The sequence below is a fragment of the Paralichthys olivaceus genome, chromosome 16 (assembly GCF_024713975.1).
Source record: "Paralichthys olivaceus isolate ysfri-2021 chromosome 16, ASM2471397v2, whole genome shotgun sequence".
Taxonomy (NCBI): domain Eukaryota; kingdom Metazoa; phylum Chordata; class Actinopteri; order Pleuronectiformes; family Paralichthyidae; genus Paralichthys; species Paralichthys olivaceus.
In genome coordinates, this window is record NC_091108.1 from 21,153,007 (window position 1) to 21,171,097 (window position 18,091).

The 18,091-nt window shown below is 39.8% G+C and overlaps 1 protein-coding gene across 1 annotated transcript in view; it reads right to left on the reverse strand.

Moving 5' to 3' along the window:
- LOC109640994 (cadherin-12-like) overlaps positions 1-18,091 on the reverse strand; it is a 76,392-nt gene that overhangs the window by 9,230 nt on the left and 49,071 nt on the right. Inside the window, exons 5-11 of the mRNA XM_069511711.1 lie at positions 17,937-18,056; positions 16,160-16,327; positions 15,856-16,043; positions 5,827-6,080; positions 3,359-3,495; positions 1,244-1,365; positions 849-963 (exon numbers count right to left, since the gene is read on the reverse strand). Coding sequence (XP_069367812.1) covers positions 849-963; positions 1,244-1,365; positions 3,359-3,495; positions 5,827-6,080; positions 15,856-16,043; positions 16,160-16,327; positions 17,937-18,056 — 1,104 coding nt within the window. The remainder of the gene's footprint in view (positions 1-848; positions 964-1,243; positions 1,366-3,358; positions 3,496-5,826; positions 6,081-15,855; positions 16,044-16,159; positions 16,328-17,936; positions 18,057-18,091) is intronic.

The window sequence follows — 18,091 nt, forward strand, 5'->3', positions numbered from 1 at the left end:
TAGCACATGTGTAACTTGGGAGGCAATGGGATGTGTTGATTAAAATGTGTCAAGTTTAGAGGATTACTGTGTGCACATAATTCTGGCTCTCTGTGCCTACAGGTCCACAAAGTGTGAAATGACACAGTCCAGTCTGTTTGTTGTGGGATGCCTATATGTCGCTTTGTCTTCCCATTCCTACATCAGAAGCAGGTAGAATTAAACTGGCCTCTATGTCAGTTACTCTGTGCCAACCACTTAGTGATTGACCGCCTGACCAGCCTGGGTCATTACCACATAAGACTGGCTGCAAAACCTCCATACATTTAAACTGTTCACAGGAAAACTGCAGACAGTATCAGCATTAAAAAATAGAATTACTTTGCATTGCTGATTAGCACTATGTTTTTTAGGTCTACTCCATCTTATCAACACTCTTGGGAGATGATTGTACAGAAAATGTGGCCCTCTAAATTACATGACAATATTTTCTTTAGCAGAAGAATAATTTAATTTCATGCAGGTAGACGGGTGAAAAATAAAGTTCATTCAAAGGAAGATGTTTTGTTAGTAACCCTAATAAGATCAGTATTGTCACTGTTACTACACCAATTATGGTAGTATAGAATACAGGATAGTAAATGTATAGTAAATATACGCTATCCATATATAAACTATCCATCTATACACTATCTATCTGAAATAAAACGCTGTATGTGTGGGATCACCTTTTAAATATGACCATTTCAGAGGTTCTCTGATATTTAGATAATCAGCTGAAACTTGCTTTGCTACATTCACGTGATAATTCTCTGTGAACAAACCCTCTCACATTGTCACTTTATAATTGCGTCCTCCCTTTTACTTACTTCCAAAATCTCGCACAGTAAAGTTTCTGTTGCGGAGCTCCTTGGGGATCTTGAAGAAGAACCTCTGGCCGACAGGGGGAAGATCCTTGTCCACAGCACTGACCGTCTGGATCACCTGGTCAGAGAGCCGTCAGAGGGAGAACAATGACTCAGGGAACCCTCGAGAGAAGAGCTGGCAGCTCGTACTAAAAAATTGCTTGTTCAAGTCAGTTGGCTGGAATGGGAAATGTCAGGAGGGAAAGTCTGTCATTGTGTTATATGATAAACCACTTGGCTAAAAATGATTCCTGTCCTAACTGGTGTTGTGCGTAGACATTGTTAATATTTAGCAATTGAAAGTGTTTGGTATGTTATGACATGAGACGGACAGACAGATGCAGCACAGTTCACTTCACCTGTCCGATTCTGGAGTTCTCACACACAAAGGATTCTGAAGGAACAGCCAGCTCAGGTGGAAACTCGTTCACATCCAGGATGTTGACTGTCACTGACACTTTGGTGGACAGCAGTGGGTTGTCTGTAAGGGTCAAGAGAAATCATATATGACTGTGGTAACACAGACAGAAGTATAATGTAAAACATTTCTAAAGAAGCAACACTCAGGCTGAAGTTTGAAAGGAAACATCCACAGGCATCAGTTATTAAACTTTTAATGCCAAATCTTTTTCATAAGGACTATGTTGGTGTGTTTTTTTGCTTAAACTTCCCTTTTCTTCCACCTGTCAACATGTAAGCTAGTTTATGTTCCTTGAATGGAGTTACTCCTCTACTTCTGCATCCTGCTATGTGTCTGGGCTTAGGTCCTGTTCCCTGTGTTCCTGGCCTCAGCCATCACAGAAGCAGCTCTGGGTCAAATGTGCACAGTGGCATTGTCTCAGAGTGAATCAGAGCATCCATGCAAAGCTTTAGCACACAGAACCATACTGTCACTTTTTATTCAAAATGCAAACATTAATTCAGCCCATAGCACAAACCAAGTCATTGATGGCAGTAACTGATAATTAATTGAAGTCAAAGTGGTTTCAATAATCATCGTAATCATCAGACCATTTGTCAAAAGTTAAATAAAATAGAATTTTATCCCTTGATTAATTTTATCAAAACATTTGCATCTAAAGCATTTTATATTAGACGTGATTTTCAGATGCCTGATCTTGATTCATAAAGAACGTGCTATCTTACATTTTACACCACAAGTCACATTGACCCATTTGCACAAGCATTCAAACAGCATATCTGCACACAATGCCTTTTCTCACTCATTGACAGAACTGCTGTCAGAGGCTTTTAGGGTTCTTGCCCCCAAGGACACTTTGGCATGCTGACTGGAGGGGCCTGGGATCAAACCACCGACCACCAAACCCTGCTCTACTTCCTCTGCCACACGTGCCACAAGGAGAATGTTGAAATTGACAATTGAGTTAATTCAGGGGGTGGGTTTCCTCGTCGGAACTTTAATGTTGAAACGACAGTATAAAAATGACTTGATTAGCATTTGTTTGGTAGTGACACATGTATCAAACTCTCATCTAATCAGGGAGGTGCTGGATTTTACCAGTACAGATATTTCTGAAATATGTTTTAATAGCTTTTACATTCACAGTAAGATACAAACTGTAGAGAAAATAGCACTTACTATTCTTACTCGTCATATTATTCATCCAAACCCAAATGTGGTTGCAGTGTTGGCCACTAGATGGCGCTAGACACTAAACAAATATTTTAATTGTCACAGGCTTTCTCTCTCTCTCTCTCTCTCTCTCTCTGTGTGTGTGTGGATGTATGTTCCAGGTATAACTGGACCTAAATCAGTGTTTATAGTCACATTATTGGGTCTCATTCCATTTTACAGTGAAGACATGTTTTACAGCTTAGATTATGGTTATGGTCAGACAAGTAGTAATAGTAGTGTGTTTCTGTGTGTGTGTGTGTGTGTGTGTTTCACCCTCATCTCCAAACACCTGTCAGATAACCTTGTCCAGTCATTTTGAATCATCCTGCCATTTAGCGTGCACAATCTTGTGTTTCCATCAGCTGTGACGGATACAGAGGATTTGTATTGTTGCTCAGTCTAATGAGGAGTAGTTGGCAGGTCTGTGACTCAGCAGCCCATTGCCTCCTCAAGGAGCTTACAGGAGGAAATCATATGGTGATGGTGCACATGGAGTCCGGATGAGTTAAGCTGCTTGCCTGATTTGACTAAATTTAGTATCCAGAGTTGATGCAGCTGCAGCCGCACTCCAACCAAATAGAAAACTGGGGTCCCGATGTAATGGACTGAACATCTCTCAGAAAATGTGCCACAGTGGCTTGTCTTTGTTTAATTGTATATCGTGACTTTTAAACCGAATTATGCAGTTGTATAATTTGACCTTAAAGGACTATAACACACTGTCAATCAAAATCCTACTGGCCACCAATAAAAAAAAAGTAGTACTAAAAACAGTATTAAAATATAAAAACTGCATGCTTGCTCTGGATGCAGGACTTTTGTGTTGTGTAATACTTACTAACTTTGGTTGCCACCACTTTGATCTTGTGCTGGACTGCTGTCTCTCTGTCCAGGTATTCATTAGTGGAAATAGTTCCCTCAACGGTGTCAATGTCAAAACAGCTGTCAGACTCTGTGTCCCATTCCAGTGAGTACCTGCAGAGATGAGAGCAGTCCACATAAAGGGGAACAGGTTAAAGTGGTGAGCTGGGTGCACCATTGTCAAAGGAGCCGCAGAAAAGCTCTCATGTAGCAGACAAACTTTTGTCACAGGAGAACCCATTAAAAACAGAAATGTTTTGCCTTTTTGACAGAGACGTTGAAAGAGAGACAGGAAACAGAGTAAGACACTTGGGGGCCTGCTGGGAGTGGAGCCCGAACCCCCTCACCCCGACCGCTCTACCCCCTTAGCCTCAGGCCCGCTACTCAAGGTGAACATGCATCCTGATAATTCAGCTGTCAGGTCGCCATCAAAATAAACTGCAATTGTAAGTTGATGAATATGGATGGATACGTTAGAGACACCTGTTACTATAAACTATTTACATTAACACAAGAACAGCTGTAATTATTTTAAAGCCAGAGCTCATGTTTATCAAGTTCTTAACAATTAAGTGTCACTTGAGTACCAACACAAGAGCACAAACATTCTAAGACACGTTCCTCAGACGATTCCCTCCTCCCTTTTTCCTCACCCTTGCTGAGGGTTAAGATCCGAGGAGGTTGCATCTTGTTATTTGTGAATGAGCTATTTAAAACTATTTTGATGCAGTGACTGGTCCCTCTCTTCCCATCCAGAAAAAAGAGAATAAAAATGCCCCCCTCACACTTCACATTCAAAATCTTGTCATCATCTTTGACCCTTTGGTGACTCTCAACAAATACATCAACACTGTCGCTTAATGTTGTTACTTTTAACAAAGGAATATTGCAGAACTTAAAGCCTTCCTCTCTTTCAATGACTTTAAGATTTCATATTGATTTCATATTAATGCAAAGTGAGTTTTGCAATGTCCTCCTTTTGGGCATTAGCAAGTCATCCCTGTTTTCTTTTTCAATGGAAGAAGTTTTCTGTCCATAGATCTGTTGGTGGGCGACAGCTGTAATGGCAGGACTAGCTTCTTTCAGGATCTGTCCAGAATTTTCTTTACCAGAACAGAAAAAAACGGTACTGTTCAGTGATAAACTTCAAAACTGGCCAGAAAATCACTGCATAACATAAAAACACAACACCATAGGAAGTCTAATTAGCACATACATCAAGTACCTGGTCCAAATACACAATATGCTCAGGTGAGCAGCATCAACCCTTTAAATCGAGCAACTGAGCAAAGAACAGAGCCCTGCTTCATCAAACATATCGTCCCTTCCAGCCACTCTATAAATAACCCACTCATTTTACTTAACAACTCTTCATTCTTTGAAAGTGGACTAGGTGGCAGATTCCCAGAAGCACGCAGTTATCCTGCATCCTGCTGACAGAGCTACACTGCACCATGGTACAAGTCCAAAGAAACATACCATGAGAGTTTTGATCAAGTAGGAAATGATTTCACGTAAAATATATTTGCACCAGAGTTCCCACCTTTCTGCTACATCTCCAACACATATCAAAACGTCTCTCTCTCTATTTAAAATTTAGTCGTGAGTGAGAAAACCATAAAATGAAGAGTTTTTCTTTTTAATTTTGGAATCTCCTGTTCCAGTTCCTATCCCATTCTCATTTTAGTGTCCCATTTTGAGTGAAAGTTCCTGAATCCCTATTGTACCTTGCAAAATATGTTTTGTACTTAAAACAAATCAGTATCTAACGGACAGAAATCTCCATAATTCTGAGATACTTCAATGATACACATTATAAATTATGTTCTGTCCCTGAGCAGAAGACTGTCTCTCACTGTCCTTCTCTTGACAAAACCAATATCACCACAAGATCCCTTTAAATGTTCTTGATTTTGATTATAACTTCACCACATTTTAAGCTGACATAAAATGATTATATTCCTATTTCCATTTTCTGAGCCACAGATTGATTGATAGATTTTTTTTACTGCTGCAGTCCATGTCAAGAATGAAGTTTCAATCAATATGTTTAATTGGGGCTGAGTATTTTTTTACAGCACAAGAATGATTAGTTGCTTTTTATCTCAAACACAGGATTATATCTGGCCGAATACACTAGAGCTATCGGACTAACTACACGTGTGTGCTGTTTAATTATTGGTCAAATGTATCCATTTTTAAAGATGCCTTAAAGCAGCTCATGTTAAATTCACTTGTGAAATCAAAACTATTGACACTGTAGAACAATAATATTCCTGAAAGGATTCACAGCTCGCCAAAATTGTCTGCAAGTTAAAAGATCAGTACAGTCACAAAGATTATTTTATGAGGCTGTGAATAAACATTGTTAAATATTAACACCAAATCAGCACCACACTATGTTTGTGTTGTCTCGCAGTGCAGGGTGCTGTTAATATTGACTACCTGACAGCGCTGCTGCTGGCATCCAGGTCGTGGGCGGTTACTGAGCCAATGATGTTCCCTGGAGGAGTGTCCTCATACACATCCATGGAGTAGAAGGGCTTGGTGAAGACGGGAGGCTCCTCCATGTCCAGGACAGTCACCTTCACCGTTGCAGAGTCCTTGAAGGGCCCTAGGTGGAGAAAACGGGGGTCCAGTTGTGCGTTGGATGCCTCAACCTTGAAAGTGTACGATTTCTTTGTTTCATAGTCAAGATTCTGCAGAAACACAAAAAGAAAAGAGATGGGTGGACAGGGAGAGTATCAAGTATCATTATTGTAATATAGCTCAGAATAGTATTTTAATTAACATGTGTAATAGTTCAGATATACATTTTACCCTTGTTACTTATTTCCCACAAAAACAAAAAACAACCCTTGTTTTCAAGAATAACTTCTAAAATGAGTTTTGAAAGTATTTTTGTATTATTTTCCTAATCAAGGTTATTGTGCCAAAATTTGATAAATGAATCATTTTAATCAGGCAGTGAGAATATTTGTTACTTTTGAATGTCGAAGGTGACAGCAAATAAACTTTAACATGAGCTGTTTCCATAGTTTCCAATGAGGCACATACAGGAACTTGTCCAAGCAGTGTTTTGACTGAATGCTAACATGTCTTTTTAATTTTAAAATCACTGAAAAAAAAACCTTCCTTTGACCTGCTCACTGTACATTTAGACACATTAAAATAAAATAGGTATAAGCATAAAAAATGACTTTAAATGCTGATCTTCACTATCACAGCCGATGCTAAGGTAGCCAAAACCTTCAACTGTACAATTACACGATAAGCTTCTTATAATCTTAACACAATTAAAAGATAATGTCTCTTTTTCTTATTGTGAACGCAGTTTGCTTCCATATGTAATGAAATGATAATTACACACCTCTCGTTACATTTAGCAGGCACCTTGGCACCACATCGACTGTTACCAGTATTTACCTTCACTCTCCTATTGATTTGCATCTACTTGCTAATGGCATGTAGCTGACACACACTGCTATTGACTGACACCTCTGTGGATAAAGAATTGTTTAGAAACACCTGAGACACCCGATGTGGGCCGGCCTCACTGTAAATCAGTCAGCAGCTGTAACCGTGACTGACCTCTGTCACCATGACACTCATTTTCTTCATTGGTTCTGGATACAGTCTACCACATATATAAAATAGGAGTCTTAATATATACTAGGTTCTAGTGCTGTTCCGATTTTCAATTGTACATTTTACCCAATATAAAACAGTTGCAAGGCAAACCAAAATGTAGTCTGCAGGAGCTGTAGCCCACATAGACTGAGTTAGACCAACACACATTGCAGCCTGTGTCAAGAGCTGCCAAAGCTGCCAAAGCTGCCAAAGCTGCAGAAGAAGAAGCTCCATTAGACATGACAAAGAGATGGGAAGAGAGAGAGAGTTATAGGTTCGTACTCAGCAATTGGATAGGTATCAACGCATTAGATTATGATAACGCTTAGATATGCACAGGCTGTAAAATGAACGTGGCTGCTACTGTTATATAAACTAGTTTAGACTAAGTGATACATTACATTGATACGTAATACTTTTACATTCATGAAAGACTTGCACATGAGCTGTAACAGTTATTCTCGTGTGTTTTTGTCAAGATTATCTATCAGTGTAACAGTAAAGTACCAGAAATGTATCAACAACTGTCTGCACTTATCCCCTAGAGTATAATATGGAGAAAACACCATACAGTGAGTGACGATGTAAAGACACACACATACACACACTGAATTCAATATTCCCCCTTTCATTTCAAGAATGAAGCCGGGATGCCCTGCCTTATTGTTGCATAGCAACCATGACTGCATCCTGATACATGAATTCCTCATAGTAGGGACTTCAAAGAGCAGCATGCTTGGTTACTGATGTCCAATCACTCCGATGAATGCACCACTCACTGATCGATTTGGACACAGAAGGGTCGATTTCCATTCTTCCCCCCACGCCTATCTGTTTGTGAACGCACAGGAGAGCGATGCAGGAGACGCACACTTTGATATGGAAATGTAGCCGCAAACTGTACCAAGACATATTCATATTCATATCAAACTCAGTTTGTCTCATGATGCTGAAGCAAATTCACATTCCTTTGCTCAACTCTTGCTGTCAACGGTATCAAAATAAAACCACTTGGGTGTTTTGGCTCTACCAGAACTCTTCTTTAAGAGGAGAATTGAAGCTCAGTGACTGTCATTGCAACGAATGCTGCAGAGGAGGTGCTTCAAGTTGAGAGAAAAGTGTCTTTCAACACACACAGATCCAAACATGTGCACCTAATCTCCAACCCACACAAACACACATTTAACTCCTTTGCTTTCATCCATGCACTCCCACTGACCTTGTGGGAAACAAATATACTGTTGTTTCCCATGAATATCCCTCCATTGATAGAGAGATAGATAAAGACGTGTGGATGTCCCCCATAGCTCGTACATGTTTGTGGAAACCCTGTGCATCTTTGTGAACCCAACATAAGAGAAAATACTTCAAAAGAAAATCACAACGCAGTGGGAGGTTCTCTGCTCAGAGATCTGGATCTGTTGCGTGTGTGAACCTATTTTGAGCTTGAATTCAGTATTGAGCTAGTTTGGAACAGGTTAGCAGACTGCTAACTTAGTTCTGCAACAACCAAGAGTTGTCCACTGGACCATTTCTGTTTATGGATATGTTTATCTGGCTTTCTAGTCTAAGAGTAAGATTTTCCGGTAACACTTTAGTTTAGGGAACACAATGTTAGCCACTAATACATGAGTAATAAGTGTTAATGATCAATAAGATCTGCATTAAGCATCACTACATATGTATTAGGTATTTATTCAACAATTTCTTATTCTTACTGAATAGGTCATTTATTCTTGACAAACCCTTAATAAGCAGCTAGTTAGTCTTGAGGTTAAGTTGCTGATATATAGTATGGATCAAAGTAGACTCCTAATACATTGTGGCAATATGTTATTTCTCTGTCTCAATTGGTAGTATATTAAGACAGTGTATAAGGAGTCTATAGCCTCTTTATTTTGACCCATACTAAATACTAATAACTTACGATCATGGCCAACTAGTGGCCTTCTAAGGATTTACCAAGAATAAACCAGTTGTTAAGCAAAAATAAGAATGTGTTCAATTAAGACCTAATACATGTATGCAGATGCTTAATAAAAACCTTACTAAGCACTAATAGATATCCTTATTAGTTATGTATTCATGACTAATATTGTGTTCCCTAAACTAAAGTGCTACCGATTTTCCAATATTCTTTTCCTCCACTTTAAAAGCTGAAGTGACATAGAAAAACAACACAAAACATATACAGTTTTTGTTTTTTTTGTACATTAGGTTCAGCAAATTTTACTTTGATTTCTGATAAATAACCTGTCCTCAACAACATTGACAGAAAGAGAGAATGAAAATAAGGATTTCCAAAATTCCGTTGTATTGTTGTAGATGATCTCTATTTGTGTATTTGTGACCTACTGAAGTCATGAAACCATGAACGGCAACTCCATGATGGTTCAAAATGGTGGATTTCAATTGGACACAGCACACCAGCTGAAGAATATCGTTGCGAGGCAGAAACACCCGATGACACAATGATTTGTCCACAACTTAACCCCCCCCACCTGTCAATCAAACATTCTCAAAAACAAGGCTTATCTTGTGGAGAGTGCTGAACACCTTTTGGCACAGTTTTTGAAATCATGCCCTATATTTTTGATTCTGATGGTTCAAAACAATTATCTTACACACTCTCTGTGCTCCCCAGTCTTCTTTGTCAGCACGTCTGTTTGATTCCCGCTCTGTTCCCTGGTGTTTCCTGTCCATGTTCCTGAGTTTCTCCTATGTTTTGCTGCATGAGTTTTGAGTTTTGGAAATCCTGAGTTTCTTTGTGCCTGTCTGTTCCTTATCAAATATTCTTTCTGCACCTACCTACCCTGTCTGACATCTGCTTTTTGGGGTCCAATAAAATACTGCAATTCCCAACTAAAAGAAAGCATGTGAGTTTGCAGAGCGACAAGCCACATTTTGCCAAAATGCAGAGCCCTTTTCCACTTTCACTGATTAGTAAGTGAGGACTGGTCGATAGTGGTTCAGAAACTGTGCTGTAGCAACTGCTGAATCAGTATCACTTAAAAAAAAGAACCTGATGTACAAGTGAATGTGTTTAGCAGTTTGGCAGCTAAATATGCTGGCCCTGTTACTTGACCCACAGTGGAACTCCTTAACATAACAGTGAGGAGACCTGCATCAAAGGGAGGAGAGGTGAGCAAGAGGAGGGAAAAACAAGTTCTCACGTCAATGAAATTCTCAAATACCCGAGCTACAGAGTTTCCTAACTGACTTGAATTGGATTTGTGATTTGAAGATGATTTAAAAAAGGAGGGAGAGTTAAACCCTCTCTTGGATCAATAAAGTTCAGTGTGCTACATCGGGCTGACACCGACTTGTAGGGTTAAGTGAGGGGGAAAAGAAGTGGGCTGATTGGCAGCGAGGGAGCCTGGGAGGATTTAAGTGATTGGCATCGTGCCACAGACAGTACAAAGAAACAGAGTGGAGAGAGGAGAGATTAGGGTCTGTGATATGCTACTTTCCCCATCACAATAATTATATTAGTGTGCATGTGCAACCTGCGGGACCTTGTCTCACTTTTGTCAGAACTGTCTGAAGCTCTCTTTTCAGTGGTTTAACAATGTGGCTTGTGCATGGATATGGTCAACAGTAACATCTTAACAACAGTTAATTTGCTCTATTTATTGTCTGCCTCTTAACAACCGATGTGGTTTTATAGATTCTGTCCAATATAAACACTAAAAAAAATAATTTGGTTTTATGATCACAAGTAGGTCAGAGGAGACACATTCATGATGCATATTGTCAGATGGGAACTGATGAACTTCAAATCATTCAAGGCGTACTTTACTTTGAACTGAGGAACATGGAGCCATTTATTTGCGGTGAGATCACCGGAGGCAGATGTGGAGACACATTCTAATGCACAACTGTGAGCTGAAGAACATGATTTCACGTCAATTGATTGTGAAATGTATTCATTCAAATGGATAAAGCCCGAGTTGCACCAACTCAGTTGAGAGGCATGTTAATATCAGGTGAGAACAGGTCCTCTGACTTACTGATAAAATCCCTTAATGCGTTCTCATGTAATAGCACATCACACCTACAGCTAGAAAGATAGATGCAATTATTCTTATTTTAGTTCAGTGAAATGTGCATGTATAGAGGGAAATTATTGATTGGGTTGACATTAAAGACATTTTTTCTCTGTGTGTGGCAGGAGATGACATTCAGGGTGATGTGGATGAAAAGGTATTGTGATATGCAGAGAACAGGATTGACAGGTCATTCCTATAGTCCACCTCTGACCCTGACAGGCAGACTATATATGTGCAAACTACTGTATATAGGGGAAAGATTTCTATTTTGTATATTTGTAATTAAATGTTCTTCTGAGTAATTGAATGTATTGTATTTCTTATTCTTTTGAATTACACCATATGAGAACAAAAGGAACAATCAAGTAAAACCCATTGGAGAATACTGTTGCTATGGTGATTTGTTTCTTTATGATACATTCTTTTAAATTGTGATTTACAATTGTTAATGTCGTTTTTTCAATACAATAAAACATAGTTTTCTGTATAATTACCACACTCAGTCATGACTCCTATGAGAGGCTTATGTTTCATTGGCAGCTTGGCTTGAAATATGTGTGAATGTACTTAGAGGAGAGGGACATATATATTTTGTAATTCTCCGAGATGTTTGTCTTTTTTGTTCATAGTGCATTGAGAGACAAACTTATGTTAGATAGCATATGCTTTATGGCAGCATGAGTCATTTAACCCGTGCTCAGGTTCCTGTTTTAAAAGCAAACTCTATGAAGAGTTGTATGAAGAGTTTTGGAAAAGGGCAAGTGGTATTAGAAAAAGTCAAGAACCAGAGGAATTCCATTACATGTCATTTAACTTTTAACCAAAGCAACTTAAATTAGTGCATTCATCATCTATGAGGGGCCTGGCTCTACTCTGCCTTTTTCTCCTGGCGTCCGAACTCCTCACATTATCTCTTAGGCTGAGCCCAGCTATCCCACCCAAAAGATTAATCTTGGCCATTTGTCTGATCACGTTCTTTCGGTCTAAGTAACTACAGAGAGCTCATGACCATAAATGAGTGTTGGTTAGAATAACTGGTAAACCAGTCTTCATCATAACGGTCCAGTATAATGGCTATATTACTGCTGACACAACACTGACCTGCCTGTCCATCTCCCACTCCACCTACTCCTCACTCGTGAACAAGACCCCACGATACTTGAAACCCTTCACTTGGGGCAGCAGCCCAACCCAGAGAGAGCAATCCACCATCTTAAAAGATATGACTGGCTAAAAGGCCTGAACATAAATCCCGTAAAAGCAGTAAAGTGGACTGATGGGTCCTGACTTCATGTCCTCATATTGTCACCATATTAAACTGTAATCTGCAGTAAAGTGACTGAGGGGGTTCCTCGGGTACTGTATGTCCTCAGAACACCTGTATGCTGTGGCTCATTACTGAATCAGTAGGGGTGCACTAAGGGCTAAATCTGGTTAGTGAGACAATGAGTGCAGGAGATTAGGTGAAGCAGTCAAAATCGAGTCGGCTGCGTACAGTGCGTCTGCTGAATGAATGTGACATGGTCTGGTCTTCCTATTGTGTCACCAGCTTGTCCCGCTGTTACAGCCGTCTCCTAAGGACCAAAACGTTTTTACGGTTGATTCCAAATTTTAACTAACATGTGTTAGCTGTTTGATTGAGTATGTACATTTAAAATAAGTACTCTGGATGTTTTCTCCTGACTTTTTGCCGCTATTACTTCTTTGAAAAACAGTTTGTCACTGAAGTGCAATGAATCATGGGACATGATGTAAGGATCCATCCAGCGGAGCCTCCGTTGCTTGGGGCTGGAAGGACACATTCGTTGGCCACATTCGGAGGAGCCTTTGAATTGTGACTAGTCTTACCGCTATGACGCAGTCAGTCTACAAATGTAGTTTATGAAGGATGCAGCCTCTAAATTAAGACACAGCTAATGTCTAACCTGTCTTTCAAGTGGTTGACAGAACCATGGTAACATTCTGTATTTGACAGGTAACGTGTCGGCTGGTGCTTGAGACAACAGGAGGATCAGCACTAACGTTCTTATTCTCATCAGAGGAGGATGCCTCCTAATCCTTCTCCACTCTATCCTCTGACATATTCTCCTCTTTGTCATTTTCACTGTCAAATAGCTGAGACAAAAGCTCACTGGCAGAAAACCTTTTCTTAGATGTTATATTTAATTGAGAGTGGGCATGAAGAGAAAGCACACAGAGCACCAGGAGAGATGGTTTCCCATGTCGGCTGAACCATCAGTGGTTCTTGCACTACAGGTTATGTTGGGATATTGGCAGAGAGATGTTTTTTGAAGAATATTCAATTACAAGTTATAGTGATCTCAATATCATCCTAAGCAACCTAAATAAATGTGTCATATGTTTTTTTCTTTTACCAGTTTCTCTTCTCTAATGTTTCATACATATTTTTTGTGTATATAGAAGGTCTGTAAAATTAAAACGCCTGTGGTGAACTCCTCTCTTCCACAGAAAACATTGCTCCTTTGTCAGTAGTTCCACGCCTGGTTGCCTATTCTGGCACACCACTAACAAAGCCAGGTAAAGCAAGAGCGGAGCGCGACATTTCCTACCAGCACTGGATTGTTGTTGAACAATCACAACAAAGTGGGTCAGCTGGCCAATCAGAGAAGACCGAGTTTTATTGGGAGGAGGCCTTAAAGAGACAGGAGCAAAAACCAAGCATTTCAGACAGAGGCTGAAAAGAGGAGCTGCTGCAATAAACAGAATGAGGAAAGTGATCTGTTTTCAGAGCAAATTAATATAATTAACCTGATCATGGGCATAATATATCTAAAATATTATATAAAAATAACAAGTTTGTTCTCCTTTTGATAGAGAAGGATTTGATTAATTTAAACTCTGGAACGTGATTTAAACCATTATTAAAACAATAACTGAATAAGATGATCCTCTTGTGCAAATGTATCCTCCTCTGTGATACGTGAAATGACTTCACAGCATACTTCAGACCTGGTACTACTAAAGGTGTCCAGTTCAAATCTCTGCTTTTAAATTCAGGATTTAAAAAAAAAAGAGTCAGGTCAAATGTTTCACACGGGTGAATCAGATTCTTTAAATGCGTGACAACTTCATGAAAATAATGGACCTGGGACCAAATGTTAGCACTGAAAGCAACTGATTTATGGCTTTTCTCATTTGTAAAATAAGTGTCATAGCTGAGAAAGTTTTGTGCTCGGAAAGTATCTGTCATGACTGTTCCAGTTTAGAGGACAGTCTGAAATTAGCCCTGTGATGTTAAAAGTTTGATGTGATATGAAATGGGTGCTGTGTGCTCCAGAGTGTCCTTTCTCTGCATGTGGATGTTTATGGGAGTGTGATATGAGGTGTTTCTAGTTGCAGCATTAAATGGAGTATACATTTTATGAGTCCTTTTAAGAAGAGCTTCTCCTTGTGGTCTGACTTCCTGCCAAAACCTTTATAAAGAGATCAAATCTGAAACTGAATGCAGTGGTCCACCAGGAGGAAGTGTCATGTTTTCTAATCAATGTTTTCAGTAAAAAGAGAACTGTTGAAAATTGTACCTCAAACAATCCTACAACATCACCACCCCCTCATAGTCTGTATCCTCTTCTTTCCTCCTTCTTCTTCCTGTTACCTTCCATTCTTCCGGATCTCCCATCAGCAGGGGAACCCAGTGGCTGACACTGCAAAGTGAAGGGTGTTTTGTGTGCAGCAGAGTGTGTTAGCATGCCGGCGTGTAAAAGGCATTATCCAGCCTAATAAGCTGGTTCAGTGGAAGGTTAAGAGGCAGATTGATTGGGATCACAGCCAGATCAGCACATTCTTCCCACCCTTAGATCACTGACAGCACATCACCAGTGAAATGCTGATGATTCAAAAATGTGCCTTTCCTTTTAAAGTATTTTTTATAGGGGTCATACAGTCACAAACCGCATGTGCAGTACTGCATGATTATTATTAGCTGTTTTCACTGTGTGTATTTTTTTCATATATTTTCTCAAATTTTCCAATGATTTATAATTCCCTTGTTAAACATATATACTTAGTCATACTTTAGGCTTGAGCACGGTTAAACTTCACACATTACACTGTTGATACAAACTCACCACCTATATCCATTTCAAATTAAAAACCCTCTTGACTGACAGGGCTTTAATTGCGAAAAATCTGCTGGCACAATATATAAAACAACAGATGGGTGGGGGTAAAGACAATAAAGTGTACACATACACCCAAGGTTGTGGAAACACCCAGATTAATTAATTAAATAAAAGGGTTGGAAATTTACATTTCTCTTAAAGGTTCAGTGTGTAGAATTTAGTGACATCTAGAGGTGAAGTTGCATCTTGAAGCAGAACACCCCTCACCTCACCCTCCCCTTCCCAACATGAAAGAAAACATGTGGTGAACTTCAGTTGTCATGAAAACTCAAAAGGTTTTAGTTTCTCAAGTTTGGACGAAAGTAAAAAAACATGGCGGCCTCCACAGAGTAAATATAAAGTATTTCAATATAAAGGGCCCAAAGAAAACAACAATTCATACGATTTAGATGAAACACACCAGTGAAAACATCACTAGGATTATTTAATATTAAATTTCTGCCAACAATCCCTTTCACCTAACTCTTACACACTGAACCTTTAATTGACGTGTACTTTATAAACCGTTAGCAGGATTTTATCCACACCCAGTTTTTTTTGTCAGTGCTAACTATACCTTTGTGCATTAGAGGAGAATCAGCTTTTATTTTTATGGGCAACAGGTAATGTATGTCAGCTGTCATGAGTGTGTGGGTTGTTGTGAGCCTACGTACCCTTTTCAAGACTACGACTCCCTCTTGACTTTGGCCATCAGAGATAATTTCAAACATGTTGCCCTCATCTCCTGGAACAATGGTATAATCCACCTCTGCATTGCTCCCGGCATCCAAATCGTGGGCCCGAATCCGACCCACCGCTGAGCCAACAAGTGCAGACTCTGGCACCCGTAAGTGGAATATACCTGAGCACACGAGAGACTGGTTTAATACATCCATTTCAACAGACAAAGCAGTCAAAGATCCAGAGACCCATCTTAACAATCCAACTAATCAAACGTCACTGCTGAGACGATCTTACTCTTAGCAAAGCGGGGCGGGTTGTCGTTGACATCGCTGAGGGTGATATTGATGGTGGTGGTGGACGCCAGCCCCCCAAGCTGACCTCCCATGTCTTTGGCCTGGAGAAGAACCTGGTACTCCTCTTTCACCTCGCGGTCCATGTTGGCTAGTGCTGTCCTGATAACTCCTAGAGGAGGTGGACAAGCAGAGGGGTGTAGAGAAGTGATTATATTATTGATTCATAATATTTTAGTAATATATACTTCATTAGTCCAAAGTATTACATATAAAAAGTGCCCCCTGTTCATCCACAGAATAGAAGAAGGAGCAGCTTTGTTTCAGGCAAAGACAGTCAGATATTCAGCAGGAGCCAGGACGGAATGGTCTGAAAGGATCCTAGTTTTCAGTTACAGCTAGATTTCTTGGTTTCTTGAGGTGATCAGCTAGAAGCTGCAGTGCTCTGACCAGCTAATCAGACAGAAAACCTTGTATTCTGACATCCTTCAACTCAATTTGCATTTTCTTTTTTGTCAGAGCTGTCTGAATTTAAATTTCATTATATGATGCAGTTGAAATTCAAAAAGCAAAATTTCAAGTGATGACACTAGAAACACACACGTGACAGTATAATTATTCCAAGGCATTAACAAACTCATCAGTCAGTGATCCTAAGTGGTGCTGTGCACAGTATTTGGTAGGAATCTGTACATCTTGAGCAGTAGTGTGAACATATTTGCATCTAAATGTGTGAAACATCAATGTCGGTATAAACTGTTTATACAGATTTTTGCTACAATCATTGTGGCACTATGGACATTCCAGTGAATGTTACTTAGTGCACAATGATGTTCTTATCCACTGGATTTCTTTTGGTGAGGTTGGTACATCCTAGACTTGGGTTACCCAATTATATAATGTATAAATGTTGGTGTCAAAAGGTCAATGCGGAAAAGCTCTGAACATGTTCTAGCTATAAATCGGATCCTTTTAGTGTTGCCTTTCCATCTTAGTCTACACATCTGTGAGAGTGGTTTCTGAGTGGTTCTTTTTTGTGCTGCCGCTGACCTGTTTGGGTATCTACTGTTTTTAAGTGTATTCTTGGAAACAATTGTTTAGGGTCACCCTCTGCTCTACTCAGATTGCGTCAACATGACATTATGGTTATTGTAGTTTCCATTCATTTACCTAAATACACAGGTCACATGTAAATGAAGCTTGATTTAAACTGAAACTGTTTTTTTTTAATGTAATGCCTCTCTGACGTGACACCATGATTAAATTGGAAAGGCTTGTAAAGGTCCCCACTGTAACGATAAACTGGTCTCAGTTGCTGATGTCTCTTTACATTATTTTCCAAGTTTGATACTTTCCCCAGTAAAACCAGCTTTGTTTGAAGACTCTGTGGTTGATGCAGCCTGCGTACATGAAGAGACTGGATGGAGAGGCATGCTGCTCCTCAGGGGGAAAATCAAACATGACACTCCATGTTCAGAGCAATTACTGCTCCGCTGAGATGTCTGTTAAAGGACTGAAAATCTTTATGTTCCTTTCAATGCCTCTTTTAGCAACCAGCAGCATGGACCAGAGAGGAACTCACTCTCAGAACCACTCACTGTGCCCTTACCGGTTGAATATCACGCTTTTGTTAGGAGGGAACACAGCTGGGGGTCTGAGTGGTGGGTTCACGGAGAAGTCACAGATCTGTTATAAAACTCTGTGAGTAACTTTTGGTTTATTGTGGTATAAGTTTTAATGGGAAAGTTCTAAAACAGGTGATGCCATGCTGCTCTCCTCACCTGTCTTGGGGTCCACAGAGAAGTAGGGCTGTCCGTGAAGGATGCTGTAGACGATGCGGGCGCTGTTGCCATATGTGGGGTCATCTGCATCTGTGGCAGTCACCTGTGTCACATAGGCTCCTGAACGAATACACACAGAAATGTCCCATTTACAA